The following is a 23,018-nucleotide window of genomic DNA, read 5'->3' as shown; positions in this document are numbered from 1 at the left end:
TTTTTTATATAAACATATAAAAAAATGTTTAATGTATATAAACAGTTATATAAAAATAACTGTTTTAAAAATGTTGTTATCTACCCATTTAATGTAAATATAGAAAGTGGAGTCTTGTACAGAGGGTGTGCATAATGATGGTCTTTTTGTGGATTTAAATCTGCTCCTTTCTTACACATGTCAATTTATGATCAGTTTACTTAATTAACACATTCCACTGTATTAGAAATAAAACAAACAGTCCTCCTCATGGCTCCCATCCACCAAAAATCAAAATAAAACCTGAGGTCACCTCCAGACTGGAATTTTTTTTATTTTCATCTCAGCAAAACAGCAGAATTACATTGTCTTGATTTCCTCAGACTGCTTAATTTATATTATAATTACTGAAGATGAGCAGAAAAAGCAGTTAATTCTCTTCATGATTCTTATGCATTAAAAAAAAAAAAGAGGGAAGAATATTAATATCTTCCCAAAAAAAGAGTCCAAGATGGACTACATGTTGGATGAGAATTCTTTGTTTTCCTGCTGATAGCTGTGCTTCTTGGAGCAGCTGCTTGTTGTGTCAGATAATAACTGTTTTAACAGCACTTTGGTCTGTTTAGGTATTATAGATAAAAAGACTGCCATACAGTTTTTGCCACATATGTTGCTTCTTTTTTTAATCTGACCTGGTGGTGACGCAAGCCTGTTTTGAAAGTGAAGAACCATTCCCAAAAAAATGGACCCTAGTAGGGAGGTAATATCTAACCCATTCAGTTTAGGCAAACTTCTTGGTTTTTCAGAATATTACCTTGTAGTTTAATTTTGCTTGAATAGTGTGAATTTGGAAAAGTTCTCCTTTCTTGATGGTCACAATTGGCTTCAATGCCCATCTGTTTTTCATTGATAGCTGCTTTGTGATTATGTACAGTGGAAATCTGTACATATACTCAGATCTGACTTTTGTCTACATTTTTTTTTTTGTAGTGTGTCTATCTTGAGAAGAAAAATTTGTTACACTGCATTTTGAGATAGTTACAGTTTTCCATCTACCAAGTAAGAGGGTTAAGATGAAAAGGATGCAGATAGTTCCCCTAGCAGAGTTGCTAGTAAAAATCTTGAGTGAACACGGTGGCCATTTGTGCTAGAATGTGTCTGCTGCGACCTGTAGAACAGCACTTGGCAACAGCAGTTATTTTTCCTTTAACAGGCAGTCTACCACAATTTGAAGCCTGCTTCACTGCAACAGCAGCTGCAAAGCATTCACCTGGATCAAGATAAAGCCGAAGCATTTGCTAGTGCATGGGCAGCTGCAGGTCAAGAGACAATTGAAAAGTTCAGGCAGAGGATTTTGACCCCTCAGAAGGTAATGTGCGTGGCTTTTCTTCTGAGAGAGACTAAAGTTGTATTAGTTCAGTTTAAAGCAAAGAGTTTTAAACTAAGGTGCAAAGTTTGTGACAAGCCAGGTCACTTACAGGTACTAGATAAATTTGATTGAGACAGTTAAATCCTGTTGTCTTAAAGAGATGTTGCATGTTAGCTGAGCTGCTGTAACTGCTGGAACCCAGCTATATATGCAGTATTAGAAACCTGCATGCTGTTTGTGAGCAGACTTTACAACATGCCCAGGGGACAGTGTGTTCATGAGCAATTGTGGTGATTGAGCTCATCAGGTTGGTCATTCTCTGTGCTTGTATCTGAGCTCCTGCCATCTTTAATTTTGTAAGCTGGTTGCGTAGTGAATTTTGCAAGATACTTATTATAATTTTGTGGTGTTTTTTTATGACGGCATGTAATCTTGCTTCCTATGTACCTATTGCACTTAAAACTTGCTACAAGCTTTGAAAGTCTCATTGCATTTTTAGACATAGACATCTATATCTATGACAAGGTATAATAACATCATTTTGTTGATTCATAATAACCCTTCAAATGCATAAGGAATTGTATATAGAAGACACCAGTGTTAGTCAGGGTCAAATTTTTAGAAAGAATTGTGAAACATAACTCAGTTATTCTTACTTTATTTTTAGCATTGCTTTATATCATGCTGGGATAAGATTCGGTTTGTTAATTAATGATTTGGTGAGTAAGGTAAACATAGAAAATAAATTGTATAAATTAAGTATATATGATACACAGAACTATAACAATGTAATTTTTACCAGCTTGCTTGCTCCTAAATAAATCTAGAATTTCACTTAGGTGTAAAATTCACATTTTGAGAATTTTGAGAAGATGAGGTATATCGGTGGAACGAACTGAAGATACTTTGAATTGCATCACAATTGATTTTTTTCAAAGTATTTAAACTTGATCCTTTGTAAAACTGGGTAATTTTAGACACAAAACTTACGGGATTCTGATATGCAAAATTATAATAACTCATTAATCTAACAGAGTAAACTACTGATAGTATAAGTATACAGAAAAACAAACAAAAAAGGAATCGGCAAGATATTTTATGTTTCTGGGTTTTTCTTGAAATAATGTTACCAATGCCAAGTGTACAAGTCCCAAAGTTAAAATGGTCAGTGGGATGGTAATTGTAGAGGAAAGGATGACTGTCCATTGAAGGAGGTATATAATTTGAAAACTTACCTCTTTGAAATTGAAGTGAAATAATGAAAGGTCATAAGGTAAACTTTTCAACATACAGAATATATGTGCAGAATGGAAGGCAATTCTGAATATAGCCTACCAATCAGATGTCTTTAAAAATTTTCTTCAGGCAGACAGTGCATTAATACATGTTTTACTACTGGCTCCTAGGCCTTCGAGAAACTAATAAAAACACCTTTCATCCTCTTTCATTTCCAGCTTGTACCATACATACCCAAGGTCCTTCTGTGACCTGGTTTGAGAACGACCTTGCTCTGTTACTTGTCTCGAGTTTTGTCAGCCCTGCAACATACAATGTTTGTGGTGTATGTTACAGTTTTGGAAGTTCTTTCTGACTTCAACACCATCTGCTAGGGCAATGGTGTTTTCCTACTATATTGCATCCCATATAAAGAAGTTTTAAACTGTCTTTTTAATTGAACTTGCAGGTAAGCAACTGCAAAAATATTGTAGCAACATTTACTTGTTTTTTAGTGTGAAAGCAGGTTTAAATACAGATGTGTGCCACTACATATGCTTAAACCATCATTTTCTCTCCTACCTTTTTGCTCAGATAACAGGTTGAGTTTCAGTTCAAGTGTAATTTGAGTTGGAACTTGAATTTGCTTTCTCAGTTTGTTTTGAAAGTCTCCTAAGTATTACTCCTGTAGACTTGAAGTTTATGGGAGTTTTCCTTAAAGATTAGGTTCACAGAACTAATTGCTGAATAAAGAATTAATTCTGCTAGCAAGAAGTAAAATATTTTTAAAACTGCATTATAATGGAAGAAAAACTTGGCACGTCCTTATAATCTTCTGAATCTCTTTGTAATATCTTACGAGTGCAGTAGGTGACTGCATTGTTTCCTTCAATATTGTGTGTAATTGCATATCTACATATATTTTCTATATTACTTTTCTGTACCTTGAAAAATACTGGGCAAAATATTCTCCTACTTGTACATTGCTGTATTAGCCAGTTTTCTGTAATGTTCATCATCATCTCTTCAACTGAAGTTAGAAAAAAGTTCTGGTTCCTGACACGTACTTAGAGAAGGGTGATTGCTTTTTTGATTACAATAATATACAATCTAAAATTTACAATTTTAGATTACAGTGATATACAATTTAGGTATTTATATTGATTTAGAGATTATATTAACTTACTTCTTTGTAGAAAGAGATGTGTAGTCAATTATTAATATCCTCTTCAATATGTAAATACAGGTGTAACATATTAGATAATTGATCCTATATATTTGCCCTCTATATCAGTAATTATATACATGGCCATATATGAATTCCCAATTTACATAGCTTTCCTTCACATAAGGAATTAAAAAGCTCTCTTGTGGCTTGCTCTCATATGTGAGGTGCCCTTCTCTGCCCTTCCTATCCTTTCATCATCTTGGTGGCCTTTGCTGTACTCTTTACAGTACCTATATGACTCTTATACTGTGGAGCCCAGCACTGATTATGCTACTCCACGTGAGGCCTCAGCATTGTTGCGTACAGGGGAAGGATCATTTTCCTCAGCCTGTGGGCAGTACTTCTCCTGGAGCAGCCCAGGATGGCTCACGATTGACTTGGTGTCCACCAGGAGGCTCAGGTTCTTTTTCACAAGGCTTTCTCCCAGCTGGACATCATCCAGCTTGTACTGGTGCTTGTCCCCTCCAGTACAGGACATTTCACTTCCTCTTGTTGAACGTCATGAGATTCCTGTCAAACCATATCTCCAGCCTGCCCAAGTCCCTTTGGATAGCAACACAACCCTTTGGTGTACCAACAACTCCTCTCAGCTCTTCTCAGACCTCACCTGGAATACTACATGAAGGGCTGGCTGAGGGGCCCCCAGCAAGAGACAAACTCAGATCTGTTGAAATGGGTCCATAGGGCCATTGAAGTGATTCAAGGGCAGGAAGACCTTTGCTGTGAAGGCAGACTGAGACAGTAGGAGTTGTCCAGCCTGCAGAAGAGAAGGCTCCAGAGAAACATTCTTGTAGCTATTCAGTACTTAAAGGGGGCTTACAAGAAAGATGGAGAGAGACATTTGACCAGGGCATGTAGTGGCAGAACAAGGGGCAATGGTTTTAAATTGAACGATTATGGATTTAGACTGGATTTAAGGAAGAAGTTCTTGATGAGGGTGATGAGACACTGGAGCAGGTTGCCCAGAGAGATTGTGGATGCTCTGTCATTGCAGTGTTCAGAAGATTGGATGGGGCATTGATCAACATGATCTAGTGATCAACATGTTCCCAGCCCATGGCGGCGAAGTTGGATGATTTTCAGAGGTCTGTTCCAATCCAAACCATTCTATGAGTTTATGAATGCTAGTGGTTGGTTGGTTTTTCTTTCCTCTTTCATGTTCTTTTAAAAATACACACCAGCTTTTTGGTTATCATTACATATTTGGTATGGACTATTGCTGACCTGTTTAGGTGGCGTGCAGCACTACATATGAATTCAGAATTTAGTTCACATGTGATTCTTTTGTACTTTTGCTTACCATCTGCTTCCTCCACATTAGTAACTCTGAATTTTCTTTATTTGAAGCTTTAGTGGGTGTGTAAAAGGGTTTGCTTGTGTGAATCCAAGTGCAGAATCAGGGTCATGGTTAACATTACTGAGGTCTCGATAACTCTCTTCCAACACATTGTCACAGTGTCCCTGAACACATTCACAAGACAGAGTTTATGAAATAACTAAGATCTGTTTGGAATTTTATATTGTGTTTTACTAAAATCTGTGTGGCAAAATAATTCTAAGTCTTACCTGACACTTGATACTTAGAGGTTGTCTGTTTCAGTAGTATTGAAACGCTGACAGTACAGTATTTTCTGTCATGTACACAAGAAGGACTGGGCTGTAATCCATTTCTGTTTCAAAACAATAAAAAATGGCAGACAGTTTAATTTTTTTTTATTAGGGGTATGGTTTACGTATTAAGAGAACATTGGAACCTGTGTGATTGATTAGCTTATGGTCAAAAACTAGTGGGTAACTGAGTGTCCAAGTTTGTTGTTTCATAATAGAGCAAAAAATTTGACTTCTGACATTTTTGAGAGTAGGCCAGTGCATCTTTTGGCTTGCAGAAGTGTTCAGGTTTGGACTCAAAACCACTAGTTATTATGAGAAATAATTTCATATTCTTTCTTTATTGATGTGCTATTTCTTATTGATGTGCTATTTCTCTTAAATCAGATTGTTTTCATGCCTGCAAACTACAAGTTATTAAAAAGTAGTATTCTGAGTTCTAGGTCTGTTAGTTCTGAGCAAGAGGTGTAGGTGGTTGATACCCTCTTTAGGATGACAAGTCAAATTGTATTTATTAGAGCAGCAGAACAAGTATTTCCTAGAATATTGATTAGGTGAAGTTTTCTGTGGCATATTAAACACTATTTCTAATAGTTTGAGAAAAAAACATTCTTTTTTGAGCAGAGGTTTTTGAAATCTTTTGTGCAGACTGTTTAGTAGATAGGAATGTTATTGACTTGAGGAATTAAAAAAACTGTGGAGTTAAAATAAAGCTGTACTGTTTAATACTGCTTCTCACTTCATCTTTTCATTTTTCTTTGCTGAATTATTGGCAGTCTTCAACTGCACAAAGTTATTAATTATGTATATTCTGGTGTTGCGTTAATTGGTTCTTTGGTCCTTACTCATATGGCAGTGCCTTTATTATATGATTTCTGCTGATGATAATACAATCCTAGTCAATTAAAATCATGGTATTTGTATCATGTTTTTCTTTGAATGCATTCTTAATCTGGCCTTTAAAATGATAGGCTGGTAATAATAGTTTGATATTAATCTGATCCACTTTATAAGTCTTTTCTTGGTAATGTACAAGTTTAGAAATGAGGGCACACTGATCAGATGAAAATGTGTTTTTTTTCCTCCCTGCAAAGAAGAGCTGGATTTTTGATAGGGTTCATGATGAATTCTCATGGCAGTTTTACATCAGTTTTGTTGCTTTTCTCCACTTCTTCTCCCCCTAATATTCTGTTCTCTGTATGTGTTTTGGTATTCTGTGAAAATCTTTGTTTTAAAGGCAGATCAAGCTGAGTGCTTCATATCTTTCTAGTTTTGGAAAACTATTCAGGGTATTGTTAAAGTATCTATAAAGAAAAAGATAAAAGTCCTATGTTGCCAAGCAAGAGGAGTTTTTTATAGCTTTCAGACAGCATTGCTTAATATAATGATGCGTGGGAATGCAACTAGTGAAATTATGTACCTAAAATTCTTGACAGAGCTGTCAGTTCTGTATCTTGAGTGCCTATTTGAAGCCATATGGGGAAAACTCTGAAAGTAATTTTCTCAGAAACTGGCCTTCTTGCTAATGGGTGTATATGTAATGTTAATGTGCTAAATTCCCTCTGCTAAATGCTGGCACATCTACAGAAATACTCTGAAACACATGCATACTGTGGTTATGCCAAAAAAAAAAAGAAGAGAATTGGTGTGCTCTGTGTGTGTATGTCGTGGCTGAAATTTTTTTTGTGATACCAGAAGAATGCAAAATAAGGAGAAATACAGCTCAAACTATAAGAAATAATTTTACAGTTTCTTGTTGGTATCTGATTAACTAATTGTTCTTGCAGTGACAAACTGAGGTCACAAAAACAGTGTTGTACCTACGGGTGTTGTCACAGTGAATTGTGAACCAGCTTGCATTATGTGATGCCAATGCACTCACAAAGAGACTGCAAATGATGAAATACAAAGTAAAACCACGATTTTATACCTAATGAGATTATTTTAATCACCGGCTACAGCACAAGTGAGTCTTAGTGTTTCACTCACTCAGCTTTGTTAGTAGGAATTTTAATTGTTTACAGTTTTTTGATACTACTTCTTAAGGTTTTTTTAATGAGTTGCTTCCTATCCTTGCCCTCTTCTGCCAAGAAAGTGTAAATTAAGAAGGTTGGAAGAATGTATGTTTCGAGAATGTTTAGGAAGATCTGTAAGTTTTGTTCTGTTCCTACATGAAAAATAGCATTTTAAGAGGTTATAAAATGAGTACTGTCCTTGTCTTGTGGAACTTCCTGTGTAATACAAACCATAATTTTTCCTCAATATATAAAGGAGCTTTTGGGACAGGAGTCTGGTTGTGATTTCAAAGCTTGAAATGACAGGTAACTTCTGAAGGTTTTTTAATGGTTACTAAAAATGTTTGCCTTATCTCTAATTAAAAACTGTCCAACTTAATCTTTCATCCATTGGATCTTGTTATATTTTCTGCTGGGTAAAAACACCAGTCAGCCATGACTTAATAGAAATGGTCATAGACTGGTGTACATTTTTACTGCAACTGTGCCCACAAATTTGCCATAGACGGAGCACAGCAGCACATTTACCTTTTACACTAAATACTACAGTTTTTGAAATTGGAATGCTGTTTCTAATGTTTGTCATAGAGTCTCTTTCTGTTTGCTTTCAAGCTAGCTGTTTATCAGTAAAAATCAGTGAAAGATGAAAACTTGCAGTAACTTCAAGTAGGGGAAAGTCTTTTAAAGTTGTTGCACCTTAGCACTAGTTTTACTCTACCAATGTCATGTCATATTATTTCTCTTATATCCTTCCTTTTGAAGGATACTGGTTCTTTTTTGGAATGTGTCTTTTTTCAGATTTCCTAGGTTAAAGAGTTGAGGGAGATTGAGAAAAATATTGAACAATGAAGTCTGAAAATGCCACTTTTCTTCGTATACATGCTAAGTAATATTTGCTGAAGAAAAAAATAATTTATCCTTGAAGACAAAAACGGGAAATCAGAAGAAAGAAATCTCCAGCTAGTCTCGGATAAGTAATCTAGCTAAACTTAAATATTTGCTAATAAGGTGAATTTAGGTGCATAATTTGTGCATATTTTATTTTTAGAGTTAAAACCTAGTCTCTTCTATTTTTGATATGCTCTTAATGTCTTCTCTAAGAGGTAAGTGAGGTACTGGCTCTTTGTTCTGCTCCTGTTGCTTTTTCTAACATTAATTACAAGGTGAAACTGAGAGTTTACAGAGCTAAAAAGCTTACTGCTCTTCATTTTAATTTTTTTTTTTGCTGCCTTCTTAAGTTACTGATGTTCTTTGGGAAAGTTATGCTGAGGGGTTCAAGAGTTGCACGGCAAACATTATGTGTTTGTTCACATTAGTGATGATTCTTCACATTCAGTTCCTCTATCTCACTTGCTTGGTTTAATCACTTGACAGAGTCTTTGACCTAAATTGTTTTCAGTCTCTTGATCATAACACTGCCTTCCTTTGAGGCCAAGATACTTTTCTTCCCCCCTGGGAACTGTGCTCCATTTGATCAATATTTACATGGTTCTGTAAATTCACTCTCTGTCTGCCTAGCCAAATCCAACTCTTTCCTTGCCTTTATACTACAGGTACTTTAATGTCTAGTTATTCTTGTCTACTGGTGAAAAGTATAGTTCCTCCTTTTATTTTTTTTGTTTGCTTGTTTGCTCATGGTCTCACAACATTGACAAGATTAGGGCAGAATCTGGTTTAACATTGCATTCAGGTATTGTGTCTAGGTAGATAGGATCCATCCAGTGATTCTTACTTCCTTTTGCCTTCATGACTGAAAAACATTGCAAGAATATCATTAAAGTTTCAAAGTCCAGTCTTAAAAATGTAGTATGAGTCACTGTAGTTGACTATGCCACTTCTGCTTAACCTGGCTGTGCATATGTGTTATGACTGACTGTAACTACAGACTTGTAGTTCATAAAAATCTTCAACCTATTGTAGTGAATCTGTTATGTGGCTGAGTAGTTGTACCCATGGTTTTGTTGACAGATACATACCATTTTTATGGGGACTGCTCTTGTGTTTATTTTGAAGATTTGTGTAATACTGTCAGCTGAAGATGCTAGTCACTCATTTTGTAATTCATATATACAGGTAAAATGTAAATGTTACAAATTTTAAACCTGCCATGAAAGAGAAACTTATCACTGAAACTACAAAATGCCTCAGTAACCTATTTATGCAATGGGGATGCTGAATTTTATTGAAGTTGAATATGTTTGTCCAGTAGAGGGACAGTTTTTTAACTACTGTATACTTTATTTTCTATTAAAAAATAGAAGTCTTTTTCTATGGCTGTTAAAAATGTGGTAAAGAACTGCAGTCAGAAATTTCATGCAACCATATGAAAATCCAGCTGTTTTCACTGTAGGATTGGCACCTGTGGAGCAATTGTTACAGAGAGACCTGCTGAAAAGAAGGTGCAGCATCCAGAACTTCTTCAAAGATATTCATGCCATCTGAGTTCAACTGATGTCAGTAGCAACAATGGAGAATAGAAATCAGTGTGTTTGTGCAGTTATCTCCCACACTCACAATGCTCCAGTTTCCCATCAGGAGAAAATTGGTGTTTGATATGGGACTTATCTTTAAGGAAACACTTTCTTCCTGATTACAGATTATTTCTGTGATGAAGACCCTACCTGTGGTGTCTGGCAAATTTTGCCTGTCATTCATTGCCTTCTCTTAAAAATTTGCCCCTTTTTTTCTGTTTTAATATTCATTTGTTATATTGAGTACACTTTTGGCTACATCCTGCTGCTGTCTCCTCTGCAGTAATATTCTTTTCTTGAGATGGAGAGAGTTTTTGAAGGAGTTAATAGTCAGGCATGTTTTGTCACCCTTAAATCATTCCTAAATGATTTCTATCACCACAGAAGGCAAAATTGATATTTTCATGTCATATTTTGATTTTTGATTCTGGAGTGCTGTTTGCTGATGAAAAGTGGAATTTGCACCTCCAGCTGCAAATTTTAGAGAGAAGAATTAATGGTTTCCTCTGGTTGTAGGCTGGTGTGATTAGACAGGTATGAAGTTAGAGTAATGCATTGTAGACCAATGTTTTTTTTTAAATATATAATAAACATTTTGTCCTCTCCCATCATACAAAACTGATACTTAATATATTAAAACTATACATACATGTTGCAATAATTTATTTAAGTGAAAATTATTCATTTATTTAACTATTACTTAGTGTATTTTGTCTAGTTGATTATTGAAAGATGAGGGGAAGAGATCCTCAAGCTTTAAACATGAGTATTTTGATTTTAGTTTTTTAAAATTAATTGAGGAATATTTTGTCTTCATTGTAGGAACTAAGCATGGCAGTTACTCTTTCAAGAATTAAACTGAGTGAAAGGATGGCCATACTAATTTTCTTCTAGGTCATTTGCTTAGAACAACCAAAAAATTATAAGTGAAAGAACTGCATTAGAAAATTTCTTATGTTGTGGAGTATTTATTTCCTCAAAATATTTTGTTGAGTGGAAAACATTTTAAAGTGTTTTGTTGTCAGTGTGATACATACTACTGTAATAATATGAGAAAAAGATTTTCTGAAGATGTCTTTCATATCCCATTGTTTCTTCACTGTTCATAATAGTTCCAATTAGAATAGTATTGTTGGCTTAAATTTCATAATACCTCTTTCACTTATTCTAGGAAATATTTCATTTTTCAAGTTGGACTATTCCTCTGAAGTTAGGAGGAAAAATAACTGAAGTGAATGAGTTGATATCTGAGATAAAATGATGAAATTCTGATTTAATTTGTTAAAATAAGATGTAATTTCTCTCCTATTGTAATTGTTTTTGGGACATTATAGTCCCTTGCTAAGGTACATATGGCAGAGACATTAAGTTGTTCATTTTCCCCATTACTGCAAGCAGCAAAATTATGTAGTGCACTTTTTCAGTTTGTCAGGTTTCATTTTTAAGGTATAGTTTTTGCTCACACTGGGGCTATTCAAGGATAGTTCCTTTTTTCTTCTGCTGTGAGAAATCTACTTCCTCAAGAATAGGCTGAAGGTTGGGTTTTCATCCCCCTTTCATGCAGTCTTTGACACTGTTAGTTACTCATTCTTAACACTAAAATAGGCGTTTAGACTTTGCAATCTTAATATGTCAATATTTACTTTTAACTATGAGTTAAGGTAGCCTATTAAGTAGGGAGCCTTGATGTAGTGAAGCTGAACTTACCTCCAGAGTAGCTGCTGTGTGTAAACTGAAGATACACCACATTTAGTAGAAATAGATGACGAGAGTGTCACTTTGAAAAATAGTGCTGTGCACTTGTGCATTATTATGGTGTTTTTAATAGAAAGAGCTTCAAGCATGTCAATTTCTTTCTCAGGCTATGAAAAGCTTAATCTGATGTTCAGTAACACTGAAGTTATTACAAATACCAAATCATTTTGAACTAAATGGTCTCTCAAAATAAGGATTAAATTGTTTGTAAATAAATGGGTGAATCTATATACCAGTGGAGCATGACACTAATTTCTGTATTGCTGTAACTGACCTACTTTGTCTGCAGTAGTTCGTTAGGCTTGAGCCTAATGGGAGACTGTTTTCTGTGGTACCTGTAAAAAAATGAGCCAGTAAGAAGTTATTGGCATTCTGTTTCCTTTATGCAGTTTTTAAAAATCTCAGAAAAAAATGAAGTCAGTTTCACTACTTTGGCATATACTCAAATTAATCAGACTGCCTGAGAATGGAAGTAACTATAGATGCACTTAAACTACCCTGAAGTCAGTCTTTGAGTATGGATATAAAGTCAGGAGAGCTGGATATTAATTCCTGGCTATGCAAGTCTACAGAAGCATTCTGTGCCATAAAAAGCTGCTGGCAACCAAGAACAGGGGTGTTCATGTTAATCAAGTCTTTCAGCCCCACCAATACCAGGAGGGGATGACCCCACAAGAAGAGCCTACAGGAGAGCTGGAGAAGAACTTTTTACACAGGCATGTAGTGATAGAGTGAAGGGAAGTGGCTAAAAACTGAGGAAAAGGACAGGTTTAGTTTAGATGTTAGGAAGAAATTCTTTACTGTGAGGGTGGTGAGGCACAGGAACATGTGGCCCAGAGGAGCTGTTGGAAGCCCCATCTCTGGAAGTGTTTGAGGCCAGGCTGGATTTGGCTCTGCATAACTTGGTCTAGTGGAAGGTGTCCATGTGTATGGAGGAGAGGGGAGTTAGAACTAGATGATTTTTAAGATTCCTTCCAACACAAACCATTCTATGATTAGAAGCACTTAGCTTTCTGCCAAGATTTGAATTTGCAGAAGGAATGGTAGGATTTATTTTCATTTGTGCTCATGTTACTGGCTTATAATTCTGACTGTGGGCTATAAGCTCAGTTTGCTTTAAAATTCTCCTCAGTCATGTTAGACGGCTTTAAGCAGTTCCTTAGCAACTTTGTGGTAATGAAAATCTTTCGCTACCTAAAAAGGCACATGTTGGGCAGTTTTTTGCTTTAAAAAAGTTCAAGCACACGAACTAAACTGTAGCCCAGTGACAGTGGAAGAGATACTGAATTGAAATAATACTGTTGAAAAACTGCGTTATACAGCTGGTCTTCAAAGATACTATTATATGGTAATGTTACCACTTTTATTGACCATTTTGGCCATTGACTTTAGGCTATACTGAAAACATTTGTGGTGGTACTAGTAGTAGACTTCTACAAATTGGATATGTTAGTTTGCCTATGCTATATGTTCCTTTTCCATCCGGGGCTTTCATAACATTTTTTGCTTCATAAGCATAAAACCACAGGACATTTGCTGCCAATTTAGAGTTGCTTCTGCATTCTCTCCCCACCAGGCTTGTTAAGCAGTTCAGCATGGAATTGTGATTTTCTCCCTTTTTGGGTTTTAAGATGAAACACTGTTTTTGAGCATTCTTCTTTCTCTTTGCTAACTGCTAATCAGCATTTATTGCTCTGCCGGTAGAAATGCTCCTGATCAGTTGCTTGCCAGAAAGGCTAATACTGGATATGACAGGACCTTTATACCATTTTCCTGTAGTCAGGTTATCTGTAGTGGATTGTTAAGTAACATTTAACCTGTAGCACTGAATAATTGTCCACATATTTTGAATCAAGTATGTTTTCTGAATATAACATTTTTATTCTATTTCGTGAGAGTTAGGTGTTCTGAAAGCAGCAAATCTTGCCAAGAAAAGGGTGAGCAAGAACTTGAACAAAAAAATTAGATCTTCATAACAGGTTAAATTTGGTCTGTAAAGTAATTGGCTGTTTCATAACTGTCTAAATGCCTGGTGGTTATAAAAATCTCAGTGCTGTTGAATTTGTGTGTCCAAGCAGTATTTCTCTAGTGTGGTTCTTGCAGGTTCATTGCAGTGTTGAGTAACTCATCGTTGCTCTTACTTTCCATGAGTCTGTGCTTAAAGCACTTTCTAAGGGACAAGCAGGTGCCAAATCATGGATGAGAAACAGTGGTTTGCATGTTATTAGGGCATCCTGCTGGCGCTGTGGTAAGAAGTAAGCTGCTACATCTGAGTGGCAGAGAGCCATATAAAATACTGGTTTTCTGTAGTTTCTGTAATGAACTGTTACAGCCCTTCTAGAATCAGATAATTACCTGTTTCTCTGGGTCTGGATTGAAGGCACTTGAGACAGTAGTTCATGTTCTGATTCAGGTGTTTATTATTCCCTATCAGTAAAACAGTCTCACAACCATGTGTTCGGCAGCTTTTCATTAGAAGGCACAAAATGGCTAATGGTCTCTTGTTACAAGGTCTTTTAAGACTAAACTATCCAATTAAGAATTGACACCTAGATTATTTTCCCTTTTAACCCAATAACTGATCTCAAAGAGCCCCCACTGCAGACTTTTCTGCCCAGCCACCCAAACCCAAGAAGGAGGAAGAAGAAGCATGAAGAAGAAACCCTGGACAGCACCCTGTGCCCTCCATCTTGCTTCCATCCACAACATACTAAAAAATCCCCAAACCTAAATTTCTCACCAAGTGCTACACCTACACTACTCTCTATATCTATTTCACACTTTTGTGGATTCTAGTCTATCTTAAAGTCTAGGAAACTTTCTCCACAAATGTGGGTCAAACTCAGTGCTCCCCTGGGGGTCAGGACACTGCAGAGCAGACAGAGAAGTATTCCTGGTGCCCTGAGTTTCCACAGGTAATTTACATGAAAATTGAAATTTTCTTCTTTAAAATTAAAGCAAACTTCCAGTCTTTATGAGTGTAGAGACAGACAGGAGGTGTAATCTCAGTTTATCAGCCAAGACCAATGGAAAAATACCCTCTTTTCCTCCTCTGGTACTGACTGAGTATTTAAGGCCCTTTTTTGTGTTGTCCTTTAAAAATACTGGACCCTGCTCCAGAAGTTTGGCTGAAGTTGGAGGTAAATTGGCTGTTTCATAACTGTCTAAATTTTAGGTGAATACACATTTTCTGAAATTCTGTTCTACTTCGTTGTCCCTGTTTCACAATACTTCCCCTTATTTTGTTCCTTCAAATTAGGCCCTTGCCAGCCATTTTTAGTGTCAGTTTCTTGTTCACTTGGGCTCTGTTCTTGCTCTTTCAGGTTGAAGTCCTGCAACATGCCCATTATTGACATTTGTTCTGCTTTCCATCTCCAAGTTGTAGTCCTTCATTTTGAGTCTGGCAGCCTCGTTCTTGTATAGTTGAGATGATTAGACTGAACTTCCTTGCCAAAGAACATTTATTTGATTTCTCGTTGAAGAGTAAAATATATCTGTGTAGTTGAGAGAAGTATTTTTGACAACTAATATAGAAACTTGTCCTATTTGACAGACTTCTTGAATTTTTTCTCAGTTCAGATTTAATTTGTAATAATATTTATGGGCAGCAAAAAGTGGAAGTAAGGAACTGTGGTGAAGATATACTGGGAAGAGACAATAGAGTATGCCAAAACACAATAGGTTGTAAGAGAAATGGTGGATTCTATGGGTGTTAATTTTGACTGTGTGAACCTTGATTTAGCTGGAGATTATGCTTGAGGTTTATATCACCTGTAAAGGCTGCCTTGACATTTAATGCACTGGGCTTTTTCAAGAGAGTGACTTTCACACAAATGTTTTGCCATAGTTATGTTAGATTGGTGATGGTCTTGTCTTATTGTGTAAAATGCTATGCTCTACTATTTAGCATGTCTGCTGGATAGGGCTTGAGTTGGAAAATCCAGTGTTTTACACTGGAAGAAAATTACTGTGGCCATCATGGACAGACCAGGTGATGTTTTTATGTACCTGTAAAGGTGCTGCTCGTCTTCAGTTGAAGAGTCAGATCTTCTTATAGGAGGGGAACTAGCTGCTTTCTGGTGTGGATCTGCCCTGGGACAGCTGTGGGTGGCCCTGAGAAGCGCTGTGGGTGAGGGAGTACAGAGCTAGTTCAACATGCAATGACACCTTACCTCTTCTACAGCCGGTACAGAGTGAGTGCTGGAAGGGAGAGGTGCTTCAGTTCTCCCGTGTCTGTGAGTCCCTAGTGCCATGGTAATCTCTTCAGAAGCCTGAATGAAACAAAATGGACAGAACAACTGAGGATTTACAGGGATTGTTGAAAGCTTCCTCATATCTTTATTGCCCTGACTTATTTGCCAGAGGGTTCATAAAACAGATCTGAAACTTTTTCATATGTTCTTACTATTGGTTTGGCTTAGTACTTATGTTTATTTCCCTTTCTTTTTTCCAGCTTGCACCTGTTTACTTTTTGTTGTGTTTTTTTCCTAAATGTATCCTTGAAGTTAAATAAGTGCCAGAGAGATCAGTGGGAATTTACAGCAATAAACAGTATATTTTCAACAGTGTTTAGTGTTGCAGTGACAAGGTAGCTTGCATATTTCTAACCTGCTGATAAGAAATTGTGAGAAGGAGGTCTACACTAGCTAAAAACACGGCTTTGTTTTCATGCTAGGCATGGAGAAATACTTCTCCTCTGCCCCAGTAAGTGCTTTTCAGTTAGTATATCACAGATTCTGGCACTGTTCTTCCATCATTCTTTTTTCTGTAACAAGTTTTATACCAGAAGTAAAAATAATTTTATAGTCCCTTCATATTTGAAAAAAATTGCCCTAAAATATGTACCACCTTGTGACTAACAAATACTTTGCCTTGACACAAATGCCATGCAGAAATGTGTCACTACTCTCAAAAGGTTAATTAACATTGCAAGATGTTGAATGTCTTCTAAGTAAACTAACACAACCATTGCCGGATACATGTTGCATGTTTCTTTCAAGAAAAGGGACCATTTTGATGCCTCAGGCAGCATGCTATTTATTAATTAAAATTTATTCTCATACAAGTATATTTAAAACAGAAACCAATCATGACTCATACAGGAAAACAATGTAATTTTTAAGGTGAAGCAATATAAAACAAGAATTACAAGTGCTCCTCAGCTATAAACTCAGGCTGGTCTGCTTCCGCATGTATTGTATTTGTTCTAACCTCTCTACAGTATTCTGGGATAGATGTGTATTAGAAGTGAAATAGAAAACACAAACTTAATTTTTTTTATTTTTGGTGGTTTGTTCTTCAGTCTACACAGAGTATACTGTATTTAGCAGCTTCAGCAAAGCCTTAAAAGTCAGACTTCTTTGTATATTGTTTTTGTCTTTAGTGTCATTGTCTTATGATCCTGGGTAAGCTGCTATCCTGTCTAAGGCTTGGTTTCTGTACTACAGTAATAAACTGTTTAAGTAGCTGATAGAAAGTCCTTTCTAACATGAGGAGCAGAGGGCTTGACTGTAGTATGAAGAGCTGTCACATTTCAGAGCTTGATGTCTCTGGTTTTGTCCTTAGTGATTAGCTGTTCTATCAATACATTGTTTATGTTACCAGTTGCCTGCTGTGGCCTCCTTCCACCCCTGTAGCCCGTAACTTAGGATCTGAGTCCTTTTCTGTTGACCATTATCAATTTTCTTAACTGAGCTATACTTTTTTTTTCTTGATGAAAACTCAAAAGTTATTTAGTTTGTTTTTTTATTTTTAAGGTACTATCTTTATACTCCTGAAATAGTTTCTTAATTTCATTGAAGTTTGTGGAGAGAAAAATGTTTTCTAGTTGTGTCATTGTGGTATAATTTCCTGGAAAATAGGGGCTAGCAGAGGGACTTAGCAGAGTTGTCCATTGGTATGATTGACTTGAGCATTTACACAGAATCCACTCTAGATTGTTCTGTACTTTTGGGTGGGATGGGTTATGCACTATTATTTTCACTATCCAAGATGTAATCAAGTTAGAGAAAATCAAAATCAAAGCAGAATTATGGTTAAAAATTCATCTGCTTTTATAAGTTATGTAACTTTTCTTTAAAACATCTTCTCATTCATAAGCTGTGGGCCTACTGTTATTAAAGCTATGCTCAAAATGAAGTGGGCTGGACTTGGAACATCTTCACTGAGTCCCTTTATGTGGTCTGCATGCTTTCATGGATTTTACTAAATGTAAACTTCCTTAATTTTATGACAAATTGAAGTTTGAATGGTGCATTGATTGCAAAGCAGCTGCCAGACTGCAGACTAACCTGCTGAAGTTCTTCCTGCTGCCCTGTTCTTATAGCTGTGCACAGAGTCAGTCTGAGGTGGTGTCTTTCCCTTAGCTGTGGTCTTGACAAAGTTCCCTAACCATCTTGTACTGGCCTTGGTGGTTAAGATATATCATGATACATAGTTTTCCTTCTGGTATGCGTAGATATGTGGTGGTCAGTGTTTGTTACATAGTTCTGCTGTTCATCCTGCGTACAGATAAATGCAGTGTAAAGTACATTAGTTTGTAAGTGTAAATCGTATAGCTGCAAGAAATTTTCGGAGTTCTATCCTTGAGCTTTGTCCATGGGAGGAGCTTTTCCCACCTTTTCCTATCTTTCATTTAGAGATTACTGTCACTGTAGGATGCAGGGCGTGTATTGCTGTTCACAAGGCCTTTGACATGGCTTTATTCTGTTAATGATTTTAGCTGAATTTAGCTGTTAGATTGGTAAGAGATTAATGAAGATGTGGCACTATTTCACTTTTCCATATCAGCTGCAATATTTACTAGAAGAGGGGAGACCCTAGATTAAAAAGAATTTGTGTGTAAATTATCTTGGCAGATGGTAAGGCTTTGTATTTCCATTTCTTATTATTCACTAAGGCCAGGAGGATCATTTTGTGGAAGCCTTGTGGTTCTGTTGTTGTGTACTTCATTTGTGCATGAGCTGTACCTTAATAATGCTTGAATTTAACTTCATATGAAAAAAGAACTTTCACTGTATTTAAAAAAAATTCTATTAAAAATTCTATTGCTCACATGCTTACCTGGGTTTTGTCCTTTCAGCATTAATAATTCAAAAAGCAAAATTATTTTTGTCGTTAAGATCTGAATATGGTACAACACACATGAGTAGATCTGTGGATTAAGAAATCAAGTTTTTTAAGTTGTTTAGTATTTACTAGGTTTTTTTCTTTTGCCTGAAAGTAAAATAAATATGAAATTGAATCTGCAACTTTGCTGATAAACTTCCACAAGAAGAGGAAGCTACTGTATTCTGGATCTGTAGTTGTGTTCTATGGATTGGGTCCATCAGATCTGAGACACAGGAAGTTGCTCTATTTGAGTGGTAGTAGGCAGTTTGAATGGTAATTTAGATAAGAGAAAAGCACATCTGTCCTGGAGTCCAAGGTAATTTGAGGGAAATTGTGTACAAATATTATGCATTGTAAACAAATATTTAACATTTGTAGAATGTGACCCTGTGTTCACTGACAGACCACTGGCAGGCCTGAGGGTTGACATCAGTGCTTCTGTACCATCTGATTGTCATCTAAACTTGTGTTTTGTAGCTTGAAACAGTTGGATGGCAGCTTAATCTTCAAATGGCGGAGTCCATGCAAGCAAAGCTGAAGTCTCCTCAGGCTGTGCTAGAGCTGGGAGTGAGCAATGAAGATTCAAAGGTAAGAAATATTAGCAGAGCTGGAACGAGTTGTCATGGTGACCTTATGTTGAAGTTCTGTTAAAGGCATCCTTTGGAACTCTTAATTGTTCTTATTCTTGTCATTATTTTTGTTTTGTATTTCATATAAGTTATAGTAAACTCTTGGAATTGTGAAATACTGATATAATAGCATAAATATTCAGCAGACTGAGAGCTGTGTTACCAGCTCTCTGGGCTGTAATAGGAGAAATAGGGAATATGGTTATTTTAGGTCTCTAAACTTTTTTTAGATAATATATTTTTATCACATAGCATGTGACTGTAGTTCTTATGCTTTTAATACATAGTAGGTTGCAGCCTTCTACCATGTGTGTAGTTATGCAAGACATTGCTCATCATTTGCAATCATCATCATATGCTGTTGATGTATATATGTGAATGATGACACTATGTGAGGCCACAGAAACCCAGTATTTGAAGGTTTTAAGGTGGAGTCTTAAGTTCAATGATTTTAGTGAGTTGGTGGCATATCAGAATCCAAACTCACTAAAGAACATAATTTTTTATTTGTAAAATCTGTCTCTTTGGTTAGCCGGCATGTTTCAAATTAGACACATGATTTGCTTTTAACCTTATCTTGCTAACGGAAATTGAAATTTATTTCTGTGGTGTCTGTCAGAATGTTTACCTATGTCAGAACGTTTACCTATGAAAAATTCAGTATAAGAAGTTTGAGGAGAGAAATCAGAACTCAGTGCTGCTTTAGCATTGCATTTAATTCAGTAATTTTACTAATGTGAGTGGAATTTCTGATTTATGGTGAAATAAAATGAGAATACATAGCTTAAGTTTGTGCTTCTCACTAAGACTTGCAGCAGTTGTATTTTTTTCAGCAGTTCATTGCTGCAGATACAGGAACTGGACAAAATTTTATGCCCAAGCTACATTGGTGAGCATTGAATACAGATTCAGTTCTTATGGCAAAACTATTAAAAAATACAGACAGAAAAATGTCACTTTCATGTAAGACAGAAAGTTCTGTTTCTTGTACAAACAGAATTCATGTAGTGGACTTTTTCTACTGTTTCCTCTCTTACTTCTTTTTGTGGATATGTTGGGATATCAAGATCAGAATTACTTTGAGATAATTACAAGCCTAGAATAAACTATGGTGGGCATTTAGATGAAACAATGCAACAAGAAAACTGATGCTCTCACAGTAGAGACATTAAAATTTAAAAATCTGGGTTGGTGTGAAGATCACTATGGGATTACTTCCTAGTACCTAAGATTGACTAATATTTGCTTAGTGCTGGTAATTTTTCTGCTATATCTTGCATCTTTGTGATCCTTGGTGCATTAAGTATTGTATCTGAAAATTGTAGCTGCTGGATACCTCTTCTTTTCCTCTATGAAACTGTGTGTGCCTTTTGTGCAGAAATGTGGTGTAAATTTAAAATTTATATTCTTAATGATTGGATTATTTTTTCACTTTTTTTCATAATTCATGGATATAATGACTTGATTTTTTTCTCAGGAAAGACACAAAATGCTGTTACAGAGGAGCTTTTATGGTCTGGCTCATTAGGGGGCAGTAGTGCTCTTTGTCACCCTGGTTCTTTGCTTTTTTTGAGATAATACTCAGAATCAATTCTGAAGTCAGTCATTGTGGGAAGTGTTTAAGTGTTTACATTTCTAATCTGTATATGACAATAGAAGTTTCTCTTGTGTATAGAAAAAAATAAAGCCTATTAATAAAAAAACCATACTGAGCAAGGCAGATGAAATGGGCTATTATTTTCACTTTTGCTAACTAAAATTAATTATATCAATACATTTGTGTTTACTACAAATCACACTACTTAAAGAACAATTTAACTGTTCTTATTCACAAGAAGACATTTAAAATTAGTATTTAAATTATCTCTTGAGGAAAGGTAATCATAAAACCTGTGGCTATATGGATGTTACTTGTGTGTTGAGAAATTAAAAAAAATCTGGTATATGCTGTATAAATATTTATAGAGTACATTTTGTCAGCTTCAGATGAAATGCAGAGTCCCAGAGGAATAAATCCATCGTAATGCAAAAGTAGGGTATTCTTTATTTCTTTCAGGTGGTTCAAGCTGCTAGTGACATTTGCATTTCCCAGGAAATAAACTGCTCATGACTAGCAAGAGTTGTGATCAGAGCTCATGATTTTTGTTAATCTGTTTTTACTGGGTTTTGTTACAGATTTGCTGTTTGCTTATATTCAGGCATGGAATTATGCTTGTGTTAGCCCCAGTGTGAGCAGGCGGGTGGGTAATGTGGGCTGCCAGACACAGCCTTCCAGCCCAAGTTGTCCTGTGATCTAGGCTGCTTTGGTTGCTGCTGATGTTTTGTATGAGAAAGAGAAAAAAGGAACTTCCAATTAAAAATCCAATTAACAGTGTTTTATTATAATGATTAATTTTTTCAAATGTATAATTCATCTCAGAATCTGAGAGAAGTGAAATGTCAATGAACTAGACACATGAAACAAACTGGTATAATAGGAAGCATATTTTTGATTTGCAAGATCCCTTTGCTTCCCTTATGACATTTTGATGAGTTTAGGTGGCATTTGAGAACTAATGTGTAACTTAGCAGCTGTGTATAAAGGTTTTTTTTAATCGTAAATTTGGTTTCAGATTTTTGGACTGTTGATAGCAACATGACAGTCTGGAGATTCTGTACAGGGTATCATTATTTTTATGGCTATAAGTTCAATTGACCACTAGAAGGAGAACAAATTAACAATCCTGACAATTTAGATTGTTGTTAATTTAGATTTTTTGGTTTGCAAACAAAGGCTGATGCCAAAAAGTGCTGTGGTTTTTTTTAATATTTCTTTCCTTCAGTAATCTATTTGGTAACTATTCACATAGACACACACTGTCACATTCCTTCCCACTGTTAGTAGCAGTAATTCCTTAGGCTATCTAGTCCAGACTTTTTTAAACAACTGTGATAAATTTCTATAACTGTAGGAGAAGCCACATAAATAAATAAATAAATAGTATCGAATTGTGTAGAAAGATTGAAGGGCTTCGGAAATGTCACACAATTGGTGCTGAATATCTTCACAGAGGAATATGGGAAGTAGGAGTGTGTTCTTAGAGTTGTTGCTATTACTCATCATTAACAAGATACAGTAAGGCACATTACTATATAAGGTATTTGTTACTGTGTATTTTCACACATGATCTGTAGTTACCATTTATGCTTGAAAATCGTTAGGATAAATAAATTATTCTTGCCCAGTGTTGTCTCTCGATAGTTATCCAATTTTCTTCTGTAAATCCACTCCACAGATTTTATTAGATTCAGTTATCTAATTGCAATTTGTCCTATGGAAGGCTTTGCTCTTTTCTTGTTTTCCTTCTCCTTATTTAATCTGTGAATTTATTCTTAACCATAAAGAACTTCTTGGGGGAGCTCTATTTTTCAGTATAAATACTATGTAGATATTCCTTGTGAAAAATCAATATTTTGCTTCTTTTGTTCCTTCTTTATAGATGTATATGAAGAATTTTTACAGGATTTTGCCTCACAAAAAGTAACTGATAATTGTGCTGGTTTGTTGAACCTGGTAGTGTAATACTTTTGGCAAAAGACAGATAATATTATCCTGATTTACTTTTATTTCCTTTTAAATAATTTCCCCTAACATCATGA

At 35.8% G+C, this 23,018-nt stretch overlaps 1 protein-coding gene across 5 annotated transcripts in view; it reads left to right on the top strand.

Moving 5' to 3' along the window:
- COMMD10 (COMM domain containing 10) overlaps nt 1-23,018 on the top strand; it is a 152,473-nt gene that overhangs the window by 4,097 nt on the left and 125,358 nt on the right. For 4 of the 5 annotated variants that reach the window (XM_077171388.1, XM_077171389.1, XM_054652710.2 and 1 more), the window contains 2 exons: nt 1,193-1,348; nt 19,228-19,338. In XM_077171388.1, the coding sequence (XP_077027503.1) occupies nt 1,193-1,348; nt 19,228-19,338 (267 nt within the window). Of the gene's footprint in view, nt 1-1,192; nt 1,349-19,227; nt 19,339-20,212; nt 21,084-23,018 lie in introns of those variants that run through there. The other variant, XM_077171391.1, reaches the window with a different exon arrangement.

The sequence above is a fragment of the Agelaius phoeniceus genome, chromosome Z (genome assembly GCF_051311805.1).
Source record: "Agelaius phoeniceus isolate bAgePho1 chromosome Z, bAgePho1.hap1, whole genome shotgun sequence".
Lineage (NCBI taxonomy): Eukaryota > Metazoa > Chordata > Aves > Passeriformes > Icteridae > Agelaius > Agelaius phoeniceus.
This window is presented reverse-complemented; position numbering and strand designations above follow the sequence as displayed.